Source organism: Panulirus ornatus, chromosome 30 (genome assembly GCF_036320965.1).
Source record: "Panulirus ornatus isolate Po-2019 chromosome 30, ASM3632096v1, whole genome shotgun sequence".
In the NCBI taxonomy this organism is placed as follows: domain Eukaryota; kingdom Metazoa; phylum Arthropoda; class Malacostraca; order Decapoda; family Palinuridae; genus Panulirus; species Panulirus ornatus.
The window spans coordinates 3,221,444-3,245,969 of NC_092253.1; the positions used below are offsets into that span (position 1 = coordinate 3,221,444).

General features: G+C 39.0%; 1 protein-coding gene across 10 annotated transcripts in view; it reads left to right on the forward strand.

Annotated features, from left to right (window-relative positions):
* Nucleotides 1–23,800, forward strand: part of mxt (Eukaryotic translation initiation factor mextil) — a 109,781-nt gene extending 85,981 nt beyond the window's left edge. For 9 of the 10 annotated variants that reach the window (XM_071679598.1, XM_071679597.1, XM_071679600.1 and 6 more), the window contains 2 exons: nucleotides 17,056–17,139; nucleotides 19,001–23,800. In XM_071679598.1, the coding sequence (XP_071535699.1) occupies nucleotides 17,056–17,139; nucleotides 19,001–19,111 (195 nt within the window). In that variant the 3' untranslated portion in view covers nucleotides 19,112–23,800. The remainder of the gene's footprint in view (nucleotides 1–17,055; nucleotides 17,140–19,000) is intronic. The other variant, XM_071679607.1, reaches the window with a different exon arrangement.
* Nucleotides 23,801–24,526: the final 726 nt, after the last annotated feature.

Consider the following 24,526-nt stretch of genomic DNA (forward strand, 5'->3'; position numbering starts at 1 on the left):
GCGAATAGTTTAAAAGAAAGAAAGATATATATATATATATATATGAGGAATCACATAAGCTAATTTCTGATCACTGTTTATGCACATCTACATATGATGTAAGAATACATAGTAGCTTATCTTTACTTCAGTAATCTCTCTGCAAGTAGCACATTAAAAAACATAGTTGCCGACAGTGGAGGACATTTCAGCATGTACTTTTATAGTATAAGAGTGGTGGATGAATGCCATAGAATGACTGAGGACATAGATAATGCAACCAGCATACTTAAATTTAAGAAGTGTGATAATAGAAAATGCTTGAGAGATGGGGACCCACAAATGTAAATATCCCTCCATGTACAGGTACAAATAGATGATTACTTAAAATAAGTTTTCTGGGATTTTCTTGGCTCTTTGCTTGACGTTGAGGTCCAAAGCAATTTTCTATGTGTGATGTTGGATAATGGAAATGTCTCTAAACCATGTGTCTTGGATGTCGACCTACATGACCATTAAGTGTGATAAGGCCCTAATAACAACTGTAAATTGTTTGTTATATAATGGCTTTACCAGACACAAGCATTAGTGATTTATTTCCTTTTTTCTCATGTTAAGTGTTTTATTCATTCAACACTAACACATCCACAAAGTGCAATAACAGCTTGATGGACTCTTATGGAGTTTTTTTTACATACTTAATGCAGCTGATCTCCATGTCACAATTATCCATACTCTTATTTCCTGAATATATTCCATCACTTCAGCAGGCATTTTTCTGTTTCACATGCTTGGCATTTCTTTTCACTGTCAAGCATATTGTCTTGGTGAACATTGGAAATTATATGTATGATACAGCTTTTGCTCCAGTTGTACATAGAATTTTTACCACTTTAACATTCGATAAAGCAATGTTTTCTTATTTTCTCATAACATGCCTTATGCTTCTTGAATTTCCTGTGTAAATGATCAAGCACAGTTGCACTTTCTATAGCATAACCAGGGGTATGTTGCTATTTATGGGATGAATGAGCTGATAGAAAAAAGCAATTTTGCTTCTTGAGTTTGCCAGACATTTTCATTTCATATGATTCATTCATAATTCAGCATTCATTTACTTGTGTTTCTTTGCACAGGACATGAACATTATGATATATAAAATATAAAGCATTTCACCTCTAGTCGTAGAAGTGAAGATAACGTAACTCTTTGGAGTCATCTGTAACTGAGTAAGCACTCATCATACAGACTTTCTTGAGTCACAGGTAATTTATATTGGACAAAAATTTATAGAAGCCCACATTCAAATAAGGTATAAAACCTCTTCTTCACCTTTGCACTGTCCTTTGTCTGCTGTCCTCCTCATCATAAGATCTCAAATCATTTGTACCTCATGACTGATGGTTGTGTGCACATCACATTTTATATCTGACCAGTTAATTTTGGCATTACTATCCTTTAACCTTTTTGAGTCAGTGGGATCTAATAAATATGTGTAATACTTGGGGTTCTGAGCTGCTGTCCTGGCAGTGCAAGCATGTTGTATGCCTCTTGTTACCATTTCAGCAGTACTGAGTCGGCAAAAGAGAAAAATACTAGATGCATATGGTAATAGTGTACAGCATAAAATGCAAGTTACCGTATTCTTACTTATAGAAATCATCTCAGATGTACACAAAATTTTTTAAAATGCTTGGCTGTATATGGAGACAACCATAGTGACTAGAAAATAGAATTGGCATTTATGAAAAAAAGCTGCAGTGAATGGGTTAATTTGTTTATTGCTGGTTTTAACTTTACTTTTAGATGTTCACTAAATATGGTGCAGTAACCTTTATGAGGTCTAGCTTCGTGCTACGTGTATATTTCATGAGTCATTATTTTCTGATTTGGGATGTAGAATCACATATGTATTAATAATTGTAATTGATATAAAGTTTTTCTTATCTTTTTGTTGTAGCAAGATTGATTATATGTGTAGATTGGATTAATATTAGAATCATGTAGTATAGTTGTAGAGAAGATCATTAGACTGCATTATAAGTAACTAATATGATAATTCTTTCATGGTAAGAAAATTCACATCTTTGTTACCCTGTCTTCTTAGTTATTCAATGGCACTTGTTGCTGTTATTTAGTTTTGTTATGTACAGTTTATCTCTACCAAAGATTTTGTTACAGAATTATTTTAGAGAATGTAGACTAAATGTAAACATGAAACATTTTTATCACACACCTGCCCTCGTTATTAATACACCTTTTTCTAATACTTGCCTGTGTATTATTGTAACCTAATAGCAGATGCATATAAAAACTAATATCACTAACATTATTAATTTGTTTACTAATACCTTTAACATAATGCTTGTGTATCACAGTACATGGCCACACAATCCTTTAAGTTAAAAACTGGTTTGAATTACTTTTTCAGTATATTTTCTGAAAAGAAACAGTCTTTGTGTCTGACATCCAGGTTTAAATCATGGCTTTTAAGTATTACATGCAATGTGCCATCCATTACAGCATAAGAATGTGTTTTCTACTGTTTGCATAAACTATACGTATTGCAGAATCACATATCACAAAGAACAATTTGAATGAAATTATTTGTGGTTACAGTAACAAACATTAACAAAACACATACACACTGAAATAAACCTAGAAGCATTAAACATCTGACCTCAACTCATTCTTTAATCCACTCCTCCTGACCTCCATCCATCGGAAACCACATTCCCCAGGCAGGCATGAGTCACACTTTCCCACTTACACTCTAGACTCTGGAGATCACCCATCACTACAAATACTGCTTTAAAGATGTCCGAAGACCCTTATTGAACAAGATGCAACTTTCATAAAGAAGACACTTAGTGCTCATTACTCAGTTGCCCTGCACTTTCTGCATATAGAAACACACACAACATCTCTATGATGTATGGTCCCAACTGGTGGGCATGGGCAGCTTCCTGAGTGCTGCAGGAGCCTCAAGGATAGAAGGGACTCATAGGGCAGGAAGGGAAGGTAGGAAAAGGCAAAAGGGTAAGAGAAAGAGCTCAGTTTTGCCAGTGGTAATGAAAAACTATCAGTCTTAATTTGCAGCTAGATGTGTAAATGTGATATGAAAGTGGATGAAGTCTTATTGTTAGATTGCATTATATAACCAAATGATTATATCTAATGTATTAAGTAACACACACACACACACACATATATATATATATATATATATATATATATATATATATGTATATATATATATATATATATATATATATATATATATATATATATATATATATATATATATATATATTTTTTTTTTTTTTTTTTTTTCATACGATTCGCCATTTCCCGCATTTGCGAGGTAGCGTTAAGAACAGAGGACTGGGCCTTAGAGGGAAAATCCTCACCTGGCCCCCTTCTCTGTTCCATCTTTTGGAAAATTAAAAAAAAAAACGAGAGGGGAGGATTTCCAGCCACCCGCTCCCTCCCCTTTTAGTCGCCTTCTACGACACGCAGGGAATACGTGGGAAGTATTCTTTCTCCCCTATCCCCAGGGATATATATATATATATATATATATATATATATATATATATATATATATATATATATATATATTATTTTATTCATTTATTTTGCTTTGTCGCTGTCTCCCGCGTTTGCGAGGTAGCGCAAGGAAACAGACGAAAGAAATGGCCCAACCCACCCCCATACACATTTATATACATACACGTTCACACACGCAAATATACATACCTGTACATCTCAATGTACACATATATATACACACACAGACACATACATATATACCCATGCACACAATTCACACTGTCTGCCTTTATTCATTCCCATCGCCACCTCGCCACACATGGAATACCATCCCCCTCCCCCCTCATGTGTGCGAGGTAGCTCTAGGAAAAGACAACAAAGGCCCCATTCGTTCACACTCAGTCTCTAGCTGTCGTGCAATAATGCCCGAAACCACAGCTCCCTTTCCACATCCAGCCCCCACACAACTTTCCATGGTTTACCCCAGATGCTTCACATGCCCTAATTCAATCCACTGACAGCACGTCAACCCATCACTATAACTCGGTCTTGTGCATCAAAACCACTAACACACTCATTCAGCTGCTCCCAAAACACTTGCCTCTCATGATCTTTCTTCTCATGCCCAGGTGCATATGCACCAATAATCACCCATCTCTCTCCATCAACTTTCAGTTTTACCCATATTAATTGAGAATCTACTTTCTTACATTCTATCACATACTCCCACAACTCCTGTTTCAGGAGTACTGCTACTCCTTCCCTTGCTCTTGTCCTCTCACTAACCCCTGACTTTACTCCCAAGACATTCCCAAACCACTCTTCCCCTTTACCCTTGAGCTTCGTTTCATATATATATATATATATATATATATATATATATATATATATATATATATATGTTATTTTTATTTATTTTTTTCATTTTGATTTGTCGCTGTCTCCCGCGTTTGCGAGGTAGCGCAAGGAAACAGACGAAAGAAATGGCCCAACCCACCCCCATATACATGTATATACATACATGTCGACACACGCAAATATACATACCTATACATCTCAATGTACACATATATATACACACACAGACATATACATATATACACAAGTACATAATTCATACTGTCTGCCTTTATTTATTCCCATCGCCACCTCGCCACACATGGAATAACATCCCCCTCCCCCCTCGTGTGCGAGATAGCGCTAGGAAAAGACAACAAAGGCCCCATTCGCTTACACTCAGTCTCCAGCTGCCATGCAATAATGCCCGAAACCACAGCTCCCCCTCCACATCCAGGCCTCACAGAACTTTCTACGGCCCACGCCAGACGCCTCACATGCCCTGATTCAGTCCATTGACAGCACGTCGACACCAGTATACCACATTGATCCAATTCACTCTATTCCTTGCCCGCCTTTCACCCTCCTGCATGTTCAGGCCCCGATCACTCAAAATCTTTTTCACTCCATCTTTCCACCTCCAATTCGGTCTCCCACTTCTCCTCGTTCCCTCCACCTCTGACACATATATCCTCTTGGTCAATCTTTCCTCACTCATTCTCTCCATGTGCCCAAACCATTTCAAAACACGCTCTTCTGCTCTCTCAACCACGCTCTTTTTATTTCCACACATCTCTCTCACCCTTACATTACTTACTCGATCAAACCACCTCACACCACATATTGTCCTCAAACATTTCATTTCCAGCACATCCACCCTCCTGCGCACAACTCTATCCATAGCCCACGCCTTGCAAACATACAATATTGTTGGAACCACTATTCCTTTAAACATACCCATTTTTGCTTTCCGAGATAATGTTCTCGACTTCCAAACATTCTTCAAGGCTCCCAGAATTTTCGCCCCCTCCCCCACCCTATGATTCACTTCCGCTTCCATGGTTCCATCCGCTGCCAGATCCACTCCCAGATATCTAGAACACTTTACTTCCTCCAGTTTTTCTCCATTCAAACTTACCTCCCAATTGACATGACCCTCAACCCTACTGTACCTAATAACCTTGCTCTTATTCACATTTACTCTTAACTTTCTTCTTTCACACACTTTACCAAACTCAGTCACCAGCTTCTGCAGTTTCTCGCATGAATCAGCCACCAGCACTGTATCATCAGCGAACAACGACTGACTCACTTCCCAAGCTCTCTCATCCCCAACAGACTTCATACTTGCCCCTCTTTCCAAAACTCTTGCATTCACCTCCCTAACAACTCCATCCATAAACGAATTAAACAACCATGGAGACATCACACACCCCTGCCGCAAACCTGCATTCACTGAGAACCAATCACTTTCCTCTCTTCCTACACGTACACATGCCTTACATCCTTGATAAAAACTTTTCACTGCTTCTAACAACTTGTCTTCCACACCATATATTCTTGATACCTTTCACAGAGCATCTGTATCTACTCTATGTTGTCTTTTCCTAGCGCTACCTCGCACACATGAGGGGGGAGGGGGGTTGTTATTCCACGTGTGGCGAGGTGGCGATGGGAATAAATAAAGGCAGACTATGAATTATGTACATGTGTATATATGTATATGTCTGTGTGTGTATATATATGTGTATATTGAGATGTATAGGTATGTATATTTGCATGTGTGGACGTGTATGTATATACATGTGTGGGTGGGTTGGGCCATTCTTTCGTCCGTTTCCTTGCACTACCTCGCTAACGCGGGAGACAGCGACAAAGCAAAATAAATGAATAAATAAATATATATATATGTTTGATGACAATATGTGGTGTGAGGTGGTTTGATCGAGTAAGTATTGAAAGGGTAAGAGAGATGTATGATAATAAAAAGTGTGGTTGAGAGAGCAGAAGAGAGTGTTTTGAAATGGTTTGGTCACATGGAGAGAATGAGTGAGGAAAGATTGACAAAGAGGATATATGTGTCAGAGATGGAGAGAACGAGGAGAAGCGGGAGACCAAATTGGAGGTGGAAAGATTGAGTGAAAAAGATTTTGAGTGATCGGGGCCTGAACATGCAGGAGGGTGAAAGGTGTGCAAGGAATAGAGTGAATTGAAACGATGCGGTATACCGGGGTTGACATGCTGTCAGTGGATTGAACCAGGGCATGTGAAGCGTCTGGGGTAAACCATGGAAAGTTTTGTGGGGCCTGGATGTGGAAAGGGAGCTGTGGTTTTGGTGCATTATACATGACAGCTAGAGACTGTGTGTGAACGAATATGGCCTTTGTTGACTTTTCCTAGCGCTACCTCGCACACATTCGGGGGGAGGGGGTTGTCGTTTCACGTGTGGCGGGGTGGCAACGGGAATGAATAAAGGCAGCAGGTATGAATTATGTACATGTGTATATATGTATATGTCTATGTATGTATATATATATATATGTATATGTTGAAATGTATAGGTATGTATATGTGCGTGTGGGGACGTGTATGTATATACATGTGTATTGTGGGTGGGTTGGGCCATTCTTTCGTCTGTTTCCTTGCGCTACCTCGCTGATGCGGGAGACAGCGACAAAGTATAAAAAATAAATATTTATATATTTATTTATTTATTATCCTCAATCGCTGTTTCCCACATCAGTGAGGTAGCGCCAGGAAACAGACTAAGAATGGCCCATCCACTCATATACACATATATATACATAAATGCCCATACACGTACATATACATACACATACATATCAACATATACATACATTTACATACACATACATAGACATATACATACATACACATGTACATATACATACTTGCTTGTCTTCATCCATTCCTGGCGCCACCCCACCCCACCCCACAGGAAACAGCATCACTACCCCATGCTTCAGCAGGGTAGCGACAGGAAAACATAAAAAAGGCCACATTCGTTCGCACTCAGTCTCTAGCTGTCATGTGTAATGCACCAAAAATAAAGTTCCCTATCCACATTCAGGCCTCATGGGCCTTTCCATGGTTTACCCAAGACATTTCACATGCCCTGGTTCAGTCCATTGACAGCACGTCGAACCCGGTATATATATATAGGCCAGACTGGAAAAACTGTAACAGAGAGGTGTTATTGCCACCGTCATGCATCATGCAGGGATGACCACAAAAATGCGATCGCTAAACATTGTCATGAAAATGATCACCCCATATATCTTGAAAATCCCATTATTCTATACCCCTCTGCTGATTATGCCACATGCATTTTCATTGAATCTGTCTTAATTGCTAATACTAAGAACTTTAATTTGTCCCCAGGCAACTTTAAAACCAAATCACTATGAGAGAATTGACAAAACACGAAAACATAAAAAAAGTTGTTCAAGACACACCCAGCTACCCATGTCAACTCCCACCACGTGACCCCCTTTAATCACTTTCCCTTTTAATGGTTACTGATAGTTGGACAGTGGTTGGTAAGTACTGGTTGATGCTAGATGGCAGTCCTCTGGTAGTAAACAAGCTTCATAGCTGGCTACCATGCTAGAGTCCTACTGGCTTCACCTCTAAAGCACCTTAATCACTGAAATGGGGTTCCCCAAGGTGCAGTTTTCTCAGTCTTCAATCTCCTGCTACTTAACTCCGTTACATCCAGCAATACCACAACATGAAGACTGTTCCATATGCAAATGACATCACAATCATGTCACAACACCCCAACACCTCATTAGTAATAACAAATATGTAGCACTACATTACACAGTTTGAACAGTCTTTCACCCAGAAAAGATTATTTGCTTCTCCACAGAAGCCCTCAATCACTCATTTAACCCCAGACAGACTCTAACTTCATGCTCCAGTCACCTTGAATAGTCTGTTGCCCCCACTGAACATACCACCAGTAATTCTTGGCATCACATATGATACACATTCACTTTCCATACCAAAAACAACAAAAATGCAACACACAAAGTAACTGCCCTCAGAACACCAAATGGCACCAGATTTGGACCAGAAAAAATATCCCATAGTATTCCCTACAAACGATTCATCTGCTTCACCTGCTTGGTCTTCAGCTCGCTTGAAAGAAAATATAACAAAGCTGCAAACCACACTAAGTAGAGCACTCAGGAACATTCATTAGCAGCCTAGCAACTACAGACACTCAACACCTACACAGTGAAAGAGGTTCTGCAGTACAGTTGTTCCTTATCATACTCGGCACTCATTTCTTTGCAATGGCACTAGACCCCTCCTGTCCACACCCCTCCATAATGAAACACCAAGCCCCAAGTAGAAATGAAAAAAAAGCTTACCCTTACTCATACTTCAGCAGCTTTTAATCCCCCCCTCACACATACAAACTCAAAACACTGACAAAACATACTGAAATGACCTAACAAGTACGAAACAAATGCCCTTCCAACTCATTCTTAAATACCACCCCAGAGGGCTGTCAAGAGCTGACGTGAGCTCTTGGCAAGACTAGAATATTGGCCCCATGGGCCTGCTGGGGAAGGAGGCAAGGGATCCTACCTGAGTTTGAATCTTGGTTAGCCCTTACCCAACCCATGTTTTTATATCTTCCCCTTGGTGTTGGTTAGTAAATGGGTACCTGGTGTAGGCTGGGTGGTGTGTCTGATTACATTTTTGTGTGTTATGGGGAGAGTTTTCACACTCATGTTGCCCCATTTCATAACCTTGTACATGTGTATTATGGCTTTACTCCAGTGTATGGATGCACATACATACACACCCTAGCCTGTGCCAAGTATACACATAGAAGTAAAGACACGGTATACATATGCTGTGTTAGGAGATGAGAGAATGTGAGTGTGTAGCTCTTCCTGTAATTGACTAATAGTAATCACACACACACACGCACATCAGGTTAGGTCAGAAATAGAAACACAAAGAGCTAATAGAGAAGGTCTACAGTAGGGTAACAAAGATGGCAATGTATCAGAATTGAGTAAGTTGAGCTATAGGGAAAGGTTAGAAGCGATTGATGATGTAGACAGATGTAAGAATAAGATAACCATTGGACACATAATGATATTAAGCAGGAATTTTGTTTAAAAAGATGTAAAGAAGTAATTACTTTTATAATATTAGAGTAATGGAAGAGTGGAGTAAACTGAAGAGTTTGAGAAAAGTATGGACAGCATACAGTACAGAAGTTTAAAAGGTTGTGCATAATGGAGAATATTCAAGAGCTGGGGCCCCATGTGTGTAAAACTCCCTTCCCATACAGTGTTAATAGGTAATTATACATACATACAAACCTTATGAAGAAACATTGCCAAAATTTATACTGTATCTCAAAAATAATTGATGGGCCTCTGTGGTGTTGTGGTTAGATTTAATGACCATGAGTCAGCATGGTTACCCCAAGGGTCGGCCCTGCATGGGTTTAAAGTCTGAGTGTGGCTGTCTGCTTACACCCAATTCAGGTGTTTACCCTTTCTCGAGGCTGGTCAGTGAATGTGTACCTGGCTTAGGGTGAGGGGTGTGAGTGTAGCGATGCTTTTTCATGTGGGATGGGGTAGCACTAGGAATGGATGAAGGCATGCAGGTATGAATATGTACATGTGTATATATGTATATGTATGTATATGTGTACCTGGCTTAGGGTGAGGGGTGTGAGTGTAGCAATGCTTTTTCATGTGGGATGGGGTAGCACTAGGAATGGATGAAGGCATGCAGGTATGAATATGTACATGTGTATATATATGTATATGTATGTATATGTGGGAGCGGGGGGCTGGAAATCCTCCCCTCTCGTTTTTTTATTTTTTTTTTAATTTTCCAAAAGAAGGAACAGAGAAGAGGGCCAGGTGAGGATATTCCCTCAAAGGCCCAGTCCTCTGTTCTTAACGCTACCTCGCTATCGCGGGAAATAGCGAATAGTATGAAAAAAAAAAAAAAAATGTATATGTGCGTGTATGGGCATTTATGTGTGTATATATATATATATATATATATATATATATATATATATATATATATATATATATATATATATATATATGTGTATATATATATGTGTGTATATATATATATATATATATATATATATATATATATATATATATATATATATATATATATATTTTTATTATTTTTTTTTCTTTTTTTTTATTATACTTTGTCGCTGTCTCCCGCGTTTGTGAGGTAGCGCAAGGAAACAGACGAAAGAAATGGCCCAACCCCCCCCCCCATACACATGTAAATACATACGTCCACACATGCAAATATACATACCTACACAGCTTTCCATGGTTTACCCCAGACACTTCACATGCTTTGATTCAATCCACTGACAGCACATCAACCCCGGTATACCACATCGCTCCAATTCACTCTATTCCTTGCCCTCCTTTCACCCTCCTGCATGTTCAGGCCCCGATCACACAAAATCTTTTTCACTCCATCTTTCCACCTCCAATTTGGTCTCCCTCTTCTCCTCGTTCCCTCCACCTCCGACACATATATCCTCTTGGTCAATCTTTCCTCACTCATCCTCTCCATGTGCCCAAACCACTTCAAAACACCCTCTTCTGCTCTCTCAACCACGCTCTTTTTATTTCCACACATCTCTCTTACCCTTACGTTACTCACTCGATCAAACCACCTCACACCACACATTGTCCTCAAACATCTCATTTCCAGCACATCCATCCTCCTGCGCACAACTCTATCCATAGCCCACGCCTCGCAACCATACAACATTGTTGGAACCACTATTCCTTCAAACATACCCATTTTTGCTTTCCGAGATAATGTTCTCGACTTCCACACATTCTTCAAGGCCCCCAGAATTTTCGCCCCCTCCCCCACCCTATGATCTACTTCCGCTTCCATGGTTCCATCCGCTGCCAGATCCACTCCCAGATATCTAAAACACTTCACTTCCTCCAGTTTTTCTCCATTCAAACTCACCTCCCAATTGACTTGACCCTCAACCCTACTGTACCTAATAACCTTGCTCTTATTCACATTTACTCTTAACTTTCTTCTTTCACACACTTTACCAAACTCAGTCACCAGCTTCTGCAGTTTCTCACATGAATCAGCCACCAGCGCTGTATCATCAGCGAACAACAACTGACTCACTTCCCAAGCTCTCTCATCCCCAACAGACTTCATACTTGCCCCTCTTTCCAAAACTCTTGCATTTACCTCCCTAACAACCCCATCCATAAACAAATTAAACAACCATGGAGACATCACACACCCCTGCCGCAAACCTACATTCACTGAGAACCAATCACTTTCCTCTCTTCCTACACGTACACATGCCTTACATCCTCGATAAAAACTTTTCACTGCTTCTAACAACTTTCCTCCCACACCATATATTCTTAATACCTTCCACAGAGCATCTCTATCAACTCTATCATATGCCTTCTCCAGATCCATAAATGCTACATACAAATCCATTTGCTTTTCTGAATATTTCTCACATACATTCTTCAAAGCAAACACCTGATCCACACATCCTCTACCACTTCTGAAACCACACTGCTCTTCCCCAATCTGATGCTCTGTACATGCCTTCACCCTCTCAATCAATACCCTCCCATATAATTTACCAGGAATACTCAACAAGCTTATACCTCTGTAATTTGAGCACTCACTCTTATCCCCTTTGCCTTTGTACAATGGCACTATGCACGCATTCCGCCAATCCTCAGGCACCTCACCATGAGTCATACATACATTAAATAACCTTACCAACCAGTCAACAATACAGTCACCCCCTTATATATATATATATATATATATATATATATATATATATATATATATATATATATATATATATGAATGTAGGTTTGCGGCAGGGGTGTGTGATGTCTCCATGGTTGTTTAATTTGTTTATGGATGGGGTTGTTAGGGAGGTGAATGCAAGAGTTTTGGAAAGAGGGGCAAGTATGAAGTCTGTTGGGGATGAGAGAGCTTGGGAAGTGAGTCAGTTGTTGTTCGCTGATGATACAGCGCTGGTGGCTGATTCATGTGAGAAACTGCAGAAGCTGGTGACTGAGTTTGGTAAAGTGTGTGAAAGAAGAAAGTTAAGAGTAAATGTGAATAAGAGCAAGGTTATTAGGTACAGTAGGGTTGAGGATCAAGTCAATTGGGAGGTGAGTTTGAATGGAGAAAAACTGGAGGAAGTGAAGTGTTTTAGATATCTGGGAGTGGATCTGGCAGCGGATGGAACCATGGAAGCGGAAGTGGATCATAGGGTGGGGGAGGGGGCGAAAATTCTGGGAGCCTTGAAGAATGTGTGGAAGTCGAGAACATTATCTCGGAAAGCAAAAATGGGTATGTTTGAAGGAATAGTGGTTCCAACAATGTTGTATGGTTGCGAGGCGTGGACTATGGATAGAGTTGTGCGCAGGAGGATGGATGTGCTGGAAATGAGATGTTTGAGGACAATGTGTGGTGTGAGGTGGTTTGATCGAGTAAGTAACGTAAGGGAAAGAGAGATGTGTGGAAATAAAAAGAGCATGGTTGAGAGAGCAGAAGAGGGTGTTTTGAAATGGTTTGGTCACATGGAGAGAATGAGTGAGGAAAGATTGACCAAGAGGATATATGTGTCGGAGGTGGAGGGAACGAGGAGAAGAGGGAGACCAAATTGGAGGTGGAAAGATGGAGTGAAAAAGATTTTGTGTGATCAGGGCCTGAACATGCAGGAGGGTGAAAGGAGGGCAAGGAATAGAGTGAATTGGAGCGATGTGGTATACCGGGGTTGACGTGCTGTCAGTGGATTGAATCAAGGCATGTGAAGCGTCTGGGGTAAATCATGGAAAGCTGTGTAAGTATGTATATTTGCGTGTGTGGACGTATGTATATACATGTGTATGGGGGGGGGGGTTGGGCCATTTCTTTCGTCTGTTTCCTTGCGCTACCTCGCAAACGCGGGAGACAGCGACAAAGTATAATAAAAAAAATAATAATAATATATATATGTATATATGTATTCCCTGGGGATAGGGGAGAAAGAATACTTCCCACGTATTCCCTGCGTGTCGTAGAAGGCGACTAAAAGGGAAGGGAGCGGGGGGCTGGAAATCCTCCCCTCTCAGATTTTTTTAATTTTCTAAAAGAAAGAACAGAGAAGGGGGCCAGGTGAGGATATTCCCTCAAAGGTCCAGTCCTCTGTTCTTAACGCTACCTTGCTAACGCGGGAAATGGCGAATAGTGTGAAAAAAAAAAAAAAATATATATATATATATATATATATATATATATATATATATATATATATATATATATATATATATATATTTTTTTTTGCTTTGTCGCTGTCTCCCGCGTTTGCGAGGTAGCGTAAGGAAACAGACGAAAGAAATGGCCCAACCCACCTCCATACACATGTATATACATACGTCCACACACGCAAATATACATACCTACACAGCTTTCCATGGTTTACCCAGACGCTTCACATGCCTTGATTCAATCCACTGACAGCACGTCAACCCCGGTATACCACATCGCTCCAATTCACTCTATTCTTTGCCCTCCTTTCACCCTCCTGCATGTTCAGGCCCCGATCACACAAAATCTTTTTCACTCCATCTTTCCACCTCCAATTTGGTCTCCCTCTTCTCCTCGTTCCCTCCACCTCCGACACATATATCCTCTTGGTCAATCTTTCCTCACTCATTCTCTCCATGTGACCAAACCATTTCAAAACACCCTCTTCTGCTCTCTCAACCACGCTCTTTTTATTTCCACACATCTCTCTTACCCTTACGTTACTTACTCGATCAAACCACCTCACACCACACATTGTCCTCAAACATCTCATTTCCAGCACATCCATCCTCCTGCGCACAACTCTATCCATAGTCCACGCCTCGCAACCATACAACATTGTTGGAACCACTATTCCTTCAAACATACCCATTTTTGCTTTCCGAGATAATGTTCTCAACTTCCACACATTCTTCAAGGCTCCCAGGATTTTCACCCCCTCCCCCACCCTATGATCCACTTCCGCTTCCATGGTTCCATCCGCTGCCAGATCCACTCCCAGATATCTAAAACACTTTACTTCCTCCATCATAGGGTGGGGGAGGGGGCGAAAATCCTGGGAGCCTTGAAGAATGGGTGGAAGTCGAGAACATTATCTCGGAAAGCAAAAATGGGTATGTTTGAAGGAATAGTGGTTCCAACAGTGTTGTATGGTTGCGAGGCGTGGACTATGGATAGAGTTGTGCGCAGGAGGGTGGATGTGCTGGAAATGAGATGTTTGAGGACAATGTGTGGTGTGAGGTGGTTTGATCGAGTAAGTAATGTAAGGATAAGAGAGATGTGTGGAAATAAAAAGAGCGTGGTTGAGAGAGCAGAAGAGGGTGTTTTGAAATGGTTTGGTCACATGGAGAGAATGAGTGAGGAAAGATTGACCAAGAGGATATATGTGTCGGAGGTGGAGGGAACGAGGAGAAGTGGGAGACCAAATTGGAGGTGGAAAGATGGAGTGAAAAAGATGTTGAGTGATCGGGGCCTGAACATGCAGGAGGGTGAAAGGCAGGCAAGGAATAGAGTGAATCGGATCGATGTGTATACCGGGGTTGACGTGCTGTCATTGGATTGAATCAGGGCATGTGAAGCGTCTGGGGTAAACCATGGAAAGTTGTGTGGGGCCTGGATGTGGAAAGGGAGCTGTGGTTTTCGGGCATTATTGCATGACAGCTAGAGACTGATTGTGAACGAATGGGGCCTTTGTTGTCTTTTCCTAGCGCTACCTCGCACACATGAGGGGGGAGGGGATGGTATTCCGTGTGCGGCGAGGTGGCGATGGGAATGAATAAAGCCAGACAGTGTGAATTGTGTGCAGGGGTATATATGTATGTGTCTGTGTGTGTATATATATGTGTACATCGAGATGTATAGGTATGTATATTTGCGTGTGTGGACGTGTATGTATATATATGTGTATGGGGGTGGGTTGGGCCATTTCTTTCATCTGTTTCCTTGCGCTACCTCGCAAACGTGGGAGACAGCGACAAAGCAAAATAAATAAATATAAATAAATAAATATATATGTATGGCGAGGTGGCGATGGGAATGAATAAAGGCAGACAGTGTGAATTGTGTGCATGGGTATATATGTATGTGTCTGTATGTGTATATGTATGTGTACATTGAGACATTGAGATGTATAGGTATGTATATTTGCGTGTGTGGACGTGTGTGTATATACATGTGTATGGGGGTGGGTTGGGCCATTTCTTTCGTCTGTTTTCTTGCGCTACCTCGCAAATGCGGGAGACAGCTACAAAGCAAAAAAAAAAAATAAAAATAATATATATATATATATATATATATATATATATATATATATATTTTTTTTTTTTTTTTTTTTTTTATACTTTGTCGCTGTCTCCCGCGTTTGCGAGGTAGCGCAAGGAAACAGACGAAAGAAATGGCCCAACCCCCCCCCCCCCCCCCCCATACACATGTACATACACACGTCCACACACGCAAATATACATACCTACACAACTTTCCATGGTTTACCCCAGACGCTTCACATGCCTTGCTTCAATCCACTGACAGCACGTCAACCCCTGTATACCACATGACTCCAATTCACTCTATTTCTTGCCCTCCTTTCACCCTCCTGCATGTTCAGGCCCCGATCACACAAAATCTTTTTCACTCCATCTTTCCACCTCCAATTTGGTCTCCCTCTTCTCCTCGTTCCCTCCACCTCCGACACATATATCCTCTTGGTCAATCTCTCCTCACTCATTCTCTCCATGTGCCCAAACCATTTCAAAACACCCTCTTCTGCTCTCTCAACCACGCTCTTTTTATTTCCACACATCTCTCTTACCCTTACGTTACTTACTCGATCAAACCACCTCACACCACACATTGTCCTCAAACATCTCATTTCCAGCACATCCATCCTCCTGCGCACATCTCTATCCATAGCCCACGCCTCGCAACCATACAACATTGTTGGAACCACTATTCCCTCAAACATACCCATTTTTGCTTTCCGAGATAATGTTCTCGACTTCCACACATTTTTCAAGGCTCCCAAAATTTTCGCCCCCTCCCCCACCCTATGATCCACTTCCACTTCCATGGTTCCATCCGCTGCCAGATCCACTCCCAGATATCTAAAACACTTCACTTCCTCCAGTTTTTCTCCATTCAAACTCACCTCCCAATTGACTTGACCCTCACCCCTACTGTACCTATATATATATATATATATATATATATATATATATGTGTGTGTGTGGGTGTGTGTGTGTGTGTGTATGTGGGTGGATGGGCCATTCTTCATCTGTTTCCTGGCACTACCTTGCTGATGCAGGAAATGGCGATCAAGTATGATAATAATGATGATAAAAAGTATCTTCCCATAACACACAGTTAATAATTACAGACATTCATACATCAAGAAGTGTGGTGATGTTTGTGTGTCTGTCTTTGTGTAGTGAGTACAGTTGAAGAAAATGTGTACTCTGCAGAAAAAATGAAAATGAAAAATGCAAAACAGATTCTTTTAGAAAAATTGTAAAACGTATTAAGTTTATTTTTGAATAGCAGCACTGACATGAAATTTTCCTGCAGAGCTGGCAGTATCTGTCCGGGGTGGTAGCGACACTGAATGAACAAAATGAGGCTGCTGTAAATGGTGTGCCAACATATCTTCAGGTGAGGACTTAACTGTGTTTACTAATATCCATCTCATGTGTATATATTGATATCCTAGATGTATTTCAAGTTGTTGGAACCCAGTACAAATACATGAAGAGAGATAGCTTTGACAGTTTAAAAAAATATTCAAATCATGAGGTTGAGCAGTTGTACTAAATATTTGCCAAAAGTCAAGAGGAGTATATATTGAGGTTGGGTCAGTGGTATAGGGGAGAGTTTAATACGTCCAGCTATGAAAGTAATCAAAAGTGAAACGTAGGATGGTACAGTAGTTGTGATTGATCAAGTAACTGGAGAGATGCTGATGGAAGTGCTGAAGGATCATAGAATGGGTTTCGTCAAGCATTTGTACTCTGCTCAAGCGTTTGTACTTTGCCCAAAGACAGTTTTGTTTAGAATGCCTCAGAAACTAAAGGGGTCATGTTTTTAACCTTAAGTAGAGTTTGTAGCTGTTATTGTTCAGAAAAGAAATTTAGCAATGGCATGGTACATTTTAGAGCACTGCTTCTGATAAGTTTACCCATATTAAACTCTAACTGTAACTAAGATGGTTCTAATTGATCTTTACTTGTAACCTAAATTTATCTCTACAAGTGATCTCAAATGAGTAAGGGAAAATGGACCAATAGCTTGGAACTATCTTTGAACATTAAAGGAATACAAAGTCAAACAAATCAAAAGTTGTTAAATAGAGTGATAGGAAAATACAAATGTTTATATAGATTTCTTAAGGATTTCTTATGGTTTGTAATTGTAGAAAAGCTTCAAGCAGCATAAGTAAAGAGCTTTGAGGGACACAGTTGTTGTTAGATGTATCTACGTAAGTCTTACATGTGAATGTGTGTTTTGATGGTCTGTTTGACTTGAACTAATGACCTAAAAGGTTAGGGAAATAGAACAATTGAATTGGAGTTAGCTCTGAAAATTAAGTTGAAACAGTCAAAGAAACCCTGACTTATTAAATGAAGCCATGATGAATGCTTATAGACTTCCTTAGGAATTTCATTTGTAACTCTAGTAAAGCTAAGAGAAGCATGAGTAAGCCAATGTTAGGAAATGGCAGTTCACCCTGTTACTCTTAATTTGTAACAGAACACTGATAATTCACATTGAAATCCAGCAATGATGGGAAAATATGACGGATAGAGAGAATTAAGCATACACATAGGGAATGGGGGCTTTTTTTTTTTTTTTTTTTTTTTGTCGCTGTCTCCCGCGTTTGTGAGGTAGCGCAAGGAAACAGACGAAAGAAATGGCCCAAAAAGGCATTTCTGTGGCACAAAAAATTAATTCTTCATGAGAAGCCCTAAGAATAGGGGGTATCAGTGATTATTGAAAAAAAAGAGCGAGAATGAGAGGTAAGCATGTAACTGACCTAGGATGAGTGTTAGCACAGCACCACTTTTTTTTTTGTATTATTTTTGCAACTTACAAGTTGTTTTATACCATTTTTAAAGTTTAGCTAACCATAATTCTATAAATAGTTTTTCAGTTTTCAGATATCTTTTCAGCTAAAATATATAATTGTATAAATTGTTTTAAATTTTTAGAAATCTTTTTCATGCTGAAAATCTACAATACAGTATTATGAAATGTAAACATAGAAAGAAAGTCAGTGAACATTTTCATTGTGGCTACTGGTTTAGTTTGTTTTAACTGTGTAAAGTTTTACTCTTTCTGCAAATATGACCATGTCTGGGAATACCACAGAAACTCTCCTACTTACCCTGCTTTGTTAGGACACTGGCATACTTTTATGAATATATATTTGAATTGTGGTTATTGAATTGATTCCCAAAATTTCGTTTGGTAGCCATTTCTCTCTTGTAGTCATATTTAAAGTTATTTCACTAATTAGGCAGGTGATCTTGAAGATGCAGCTGTGTTATCCAAGAGAGAACTTCGATGGACACTCATTAGAACAATGTCTACCACTGAAGAGGATGATAATGGAAACAGTGCTTCATAGATGGTTGTGAAATGTTAATTATGCTCTTAGAGTATTAAGTATTTTTAAGTAGTGTTATGTATTTAATATCATTATTGAAGATAATATGACAGTTTCTTCATTTGTTCTGAAAGTATAACATACAAACTTCTTGTAAAAGTTTATCATTTTGAGTATTCTCCAGATTTGAAAAGTGATGACTGTTAGTGTAGCATTACAAAGTTGTCAAGCACTTGTTATGCATTTGAAATTTTGAGTATGTTAACAGCAGGTACAAAAAGGAAAAAAGAGAAAGGTACTTTTGTCTTTGACCTTGGTTGATTACATCCATATTTGGAAATGTTCCAGTTGTTGAGACCTGTGTTTGTAATTTGCCTGAAGTAATTTTTAGTCCCAGAGTTATTTCATATATGAAGCTTACCAATAATGTTTCATGATGGATGAAATGTGAATTACAGAATAGTCGGATGGTTCCTGTTGATATACTTAAGTAAATCCGTCACTCAAGGATATTAACAACCTTGTTAACAAGCACATCCATCTTGAAGTAAATGAGCAATTGCTGTTCTCAGGATTGCTTCATAAGGGAATGCTCAGGCTGATCCCTTAAAGATGAAAGATGAGCATTTCATAGCTAACACTATATAATTCTATAGTTCATGACTCATTGTAAAAAATAATACTCCCTGCCTGAAACAGTACAGTAATCAGTGCCTTTTTCATTTGATTTTTGCTTTATAACATAAAGCATCAGTGTTGCAGTGAAATGCAATATATTGTGTGTTGGGAAAGTCTTAATATTTCTTTTTCCAGTATAATATTTGTATCTAAGATTTTGCATATTGTCACTGCAGTGGTCATGGGTATTTTAGTGTGCTCATTGTCTGTATTCATTCTTTGGTATACCTTAGTCTTAGAATCTTTTGCATATCAAGTTTAGAACTAGTAATGCAATTATCTTCTCTTGCTTATCAGAAATGTTTGAAAGTGTTATCTTAACCCATTGCTTTAACTATGAAAGTATGTTTATCATCACTTTTATTATTATATGTTATTCATCTTTATAGGTGGCATCTTTCTAAATCAGAAAGAATTTTCTAGTCTGGGTATCTGATTGATGGTGTGAGTGTTACTAGCAGAGCATGTTACATTTACAAAGGTAACCTCAGGTTTATATGTTGTCCATGTTACATGCTACATTGCCACAACTTCATTCATGTCATCTTGACACCCTTGATATTCATGACATTACCATATTCATGTTGCATGGCTGTCAGTTATACCATTACCCCATTTAAAATTAGAGGGCAAATATTGTATTATGACACAAGAGTCTGTGTCCCATTTGCATTCTCCTATAAAGTAAGTTAGTCTGTGCCGAATCCTTTTTACATATCACAACACTTATTCATTCTCATTCAAACATACTCTACTTTCTTTCGAATAAACTGTATGCCAGTATATTTTGCAAGACATCTTGCTGTGCCTGTTGCGAAATCCTTCAATACTCAGTATTGTAATGGATGGCTTCTTTTGACCGTGTTGTCTTATCAGAGTACATGAGAGATGTTGCTTCCCTCTGCCTCCCTTAACCCAAAATATTTACTCATTTTCTAAATGATAGGGAAAAGACTTCCCCATTTTCCATCTTTTCCTTTCTAGTGTCTGGTGTCACACTCCATAAGACGGTAATATTTTAATGTCCAACTTGTTATGTAAGTGAGGAGCTTTACCTTATTGTATTCCCAAAGGCTTCTGTTAATCCTCATCAGACATTTTAGTGTGCAACTCAGGTAGACTAATAACATACCCCAGGTACATTAGTTTTAATGTTAAAGAAAATATAGATATTTTTCAGAGAGAATATTTAAAGAAATTTTAAGTTGAATTCATACTGAACAGTGAGTCAGAGTTAGCTATCACAAGAGATGGAAGTCAAGTCCTTTTGCATCAATTGTCTTATATTTGGCTTGTATGAGAGTAAAAGGTGACATTTATTATTGAACTCCACCTGCAAGTGAGAGTCTACCTACCCTTAATGAGACTGTATCATCATCAGCATACAGAATAATAGTTTCAATAGAGACATCACCTCAGAGGAGTCCACTTTACCCAAGTCCTATGTGAAGTATAGTTCCAAAGCCACTTGAGCTGATAAAAGGGGTCCTTGGATTATGTAATACATTAATAGTAATATAAATAGATGAAGTAGATTGAACTAAATAAAGGAGTGCAACAAATATGTAAAGTCACCATGATTATATATGTATTTCCACTTTCAGTTGCTAAAATATTGTAAAACAAAACTTTGGGTGTTAGTAGATTAAGGCATCATACAACCCCCAAATGGAGGCAACTTTTCAGGAAATCCAGGGAATTCTTTAGTTGCCTGCCACATCATACTTAATTTTTGCAGGGATTTTTCATAACGTTTTGTGGATTTTTTTTTAAAAACACAGGCATGCACAAAATATGTATATACAGTGTGTATGTGGGTGGGTCGGGCCACTCTTTCATCTGTTTCCTTGTGCTACCTCGCTAATGTGGGAGATGGTGATTGAGTATATTAAAAAAAAAATATATATTTTCTTCTTTCTTTCATACTATTTGCCATTTCCCGCATTAGCAAGGTAGCATTAAGAACTGAGGACTGGGCCTTTGAGGGAATATCCTCACCTGGCCCCCTTCTCTGTTCCTTCTTTGGGAAAATTAAAAAAAAAACGAGGGGAGAATTTCCAGCCACTCGCTCCCTCCCCTTTTAGTCATCTTCTACGACACGCAGGGAATACATGGGGTTGGGGAGGGGGCAAAAGTTCTGGGAGTGTTGAAAAATGTGTGGAAGTCAAGAATATTATCTCAGAAAGCAAAAATGGGTATGTTTGAAGGAACAGTGGTTCCAACAAGGTTGTATGGTTGCGAGGCATGGGCTATAGATAGAGTTGTGTGGAGGAGGGTGGATGTGCTCAAAATGAGATGTTTGAGGACAGTATGTGGTATGAGGTGGTCTGATCAATAAGTAAATGAAAGGGTAAGAGAGATGTGTGGTAATGAGAGCAGAAGAGGGTGTTTTGAAATGGTTTGGTCACATGGAGAGAATGAGTGAGGAAAGATTGATAAAGAGGATATATGTGTAAGAGGTGGAGGGAACGAGGAGAAGTGGACTACAAATTGGAGGTGGAAGGATGGAGTGAAAAAGATTTTGAGCAATCAGAGCCTGAACATGCAGGAGGGTGAAAGGTGTGCAAGGAATAAAGTGAATTGGAACTATGTGGTATATTGGGGTTGATGTGCTGTCAATGGATTGAACCAGGGCATGTGAAGCATCTGGGGAAAACCATGGAAAGGTCTGTGGGGCCTGGATGTAGAAAGGGAGGTGTGGTTTCGGTGCATTACATACGACAGCTAGAGACTGAGTGTGAATGAATGTGGCCTTTTTTGTCTTCCTAGCACTACCTCACTGGAGGGGGCGACGGGAATGGATGAAGGCAGCAAGTATGAATATGTACATGTGTATGTATGAATGTATATGTTGAAATGTCTATGGCAAAGTGTGTCCTAGAAATACTACCTATGAGTAAAGTAGATAATTTTATTTTGTTTCATTAAACTTTATCAAATTAAGACAGCTGTTGCTTTTATATGGTATGGCAGCGATATCATCTGTAAAGTTTGTTTTCATGATTTAACTTTAGCTTCCACCAACTACCCTCACCTCATCACCACCCTGTGGCTGTATTTTTTTCCCCGTAGGGGACTCTTTATTCTCATTTGTAAATTGTTACATTATGTATATATCAGTAATAAATTGTAAGTAGAGCTTTTACCATCCCTTATGAAAGAAACATAACAGTATGTGTGTGACCTTAGGCCAGTTTTATGTCAATAACTAGTTACTTTTTAGCCAGAAATATAGCATTTGAAATTTGATAAACTCTGGAAAGCTGCCTTTTTTTTTTTTTGTTGCATGTAATGTAGTCTTCAGATACAGCTGATTTACAGATCGTTACTGTAACCATTGTTCACTTAGTTTTTTTTTCATGCCATATTTACGTTGAACCCTAACGAAAATGAAGTCAATACATTTTCGAGTCCTGACTTTAATAATGTTTCATGAAAAATGTAAACATATCTGACAAACTGAAATCCAAATGTTAACATTTTAATAATAGAATTGTCCCTTTATATATACTAATATAAAATTGGAGCCTGCATTTTACAACACACAAAGGCTTTTGTTACAGGGGTTGAAATAAATTGCTTGAGGTTTTTAAGTGTATTTTGAGCATGATATACTCGGCAAAGATAATCCTGAAAACACACAAAAAAAAAATCATTCTTCTGTTGAACCTATTAGATACTTCAATGTAATTGTGGTTATATCTGTAGTTTTTTCTCATATTAAGTTTGTACAGTACAGTATCATTTATGGTACCTCTTGGGTATACAGAACATAAGTTACATGTTCATCTTGCTATATAAAGGAAAATTTTAATAGTTTTTAAATAATTTACTGGAAACAAAGTAGTAATAGCTTGTATATTCAGCTTATGTCTTTGAATGAAATGTCTTATTCTAGTCTAATGAGAAGGAAGGTGTATATTTTTGTTAAACCTTATTTTCACAATTATCATTCAAAATGTATGTGGATGTTTGTTGCAATAGTCTCCATTCTTTATACTCGATTAAAGAAAAATAAACAGGAAAAACAAATTCTATTTCTCTAACCTTAAGAGTGAATAGTGAAAGGGTAAGAGAGATGTGTGGAAATAATAAGTGTGTGCTTGAGAGAGCAGAAGAGGGTGTGTTGAAATTGTTTGGACATATGGAGAGAATGACTATATATATATATATATATTTTCATACTATTCGCCATTTCCCGCAATAGCGAGTTTCCTTGCACTACCTTGCTAATGCAGGAGACAGCGACAAAGCAAAATAAATAAATATATAAATCTATTTATTTTGCATTGTCGCTGTCTCCTGCATTAGCACAAGGAAACAGACGAAAGAATGGCCCAACCCACCCACATACACGTATATACATACACTTCCACACATGCAAATATACATACCTGTACATCTCAACATATACATATACACATGTACATAATTCATACTGTCTGCCTTTAGTCATTCCCAGTGCTACCCCACCACACATGACATAAAAACCCCTCCCCCCTCATGTGTGCGAAGTAGCGCTAGGAAAAGACAACAAAGGCCACATTCGTTCACACTCAGTCTCTAGCTGTCATGTAATAATGCACTGAAACCACAGCTCCCTTTCCACGTCCAGGCTCCACAGAACTTTCCATGGTTTACCCCAGATGTTTCACATGCTCTGGTTCAGTCCATTGACAGCACGTCAAACCCGATATACCACATCGTTCCAATTCACTCCATTCCTTGCACGCCTGAGTGATGCAGGAGGGTGAAAGG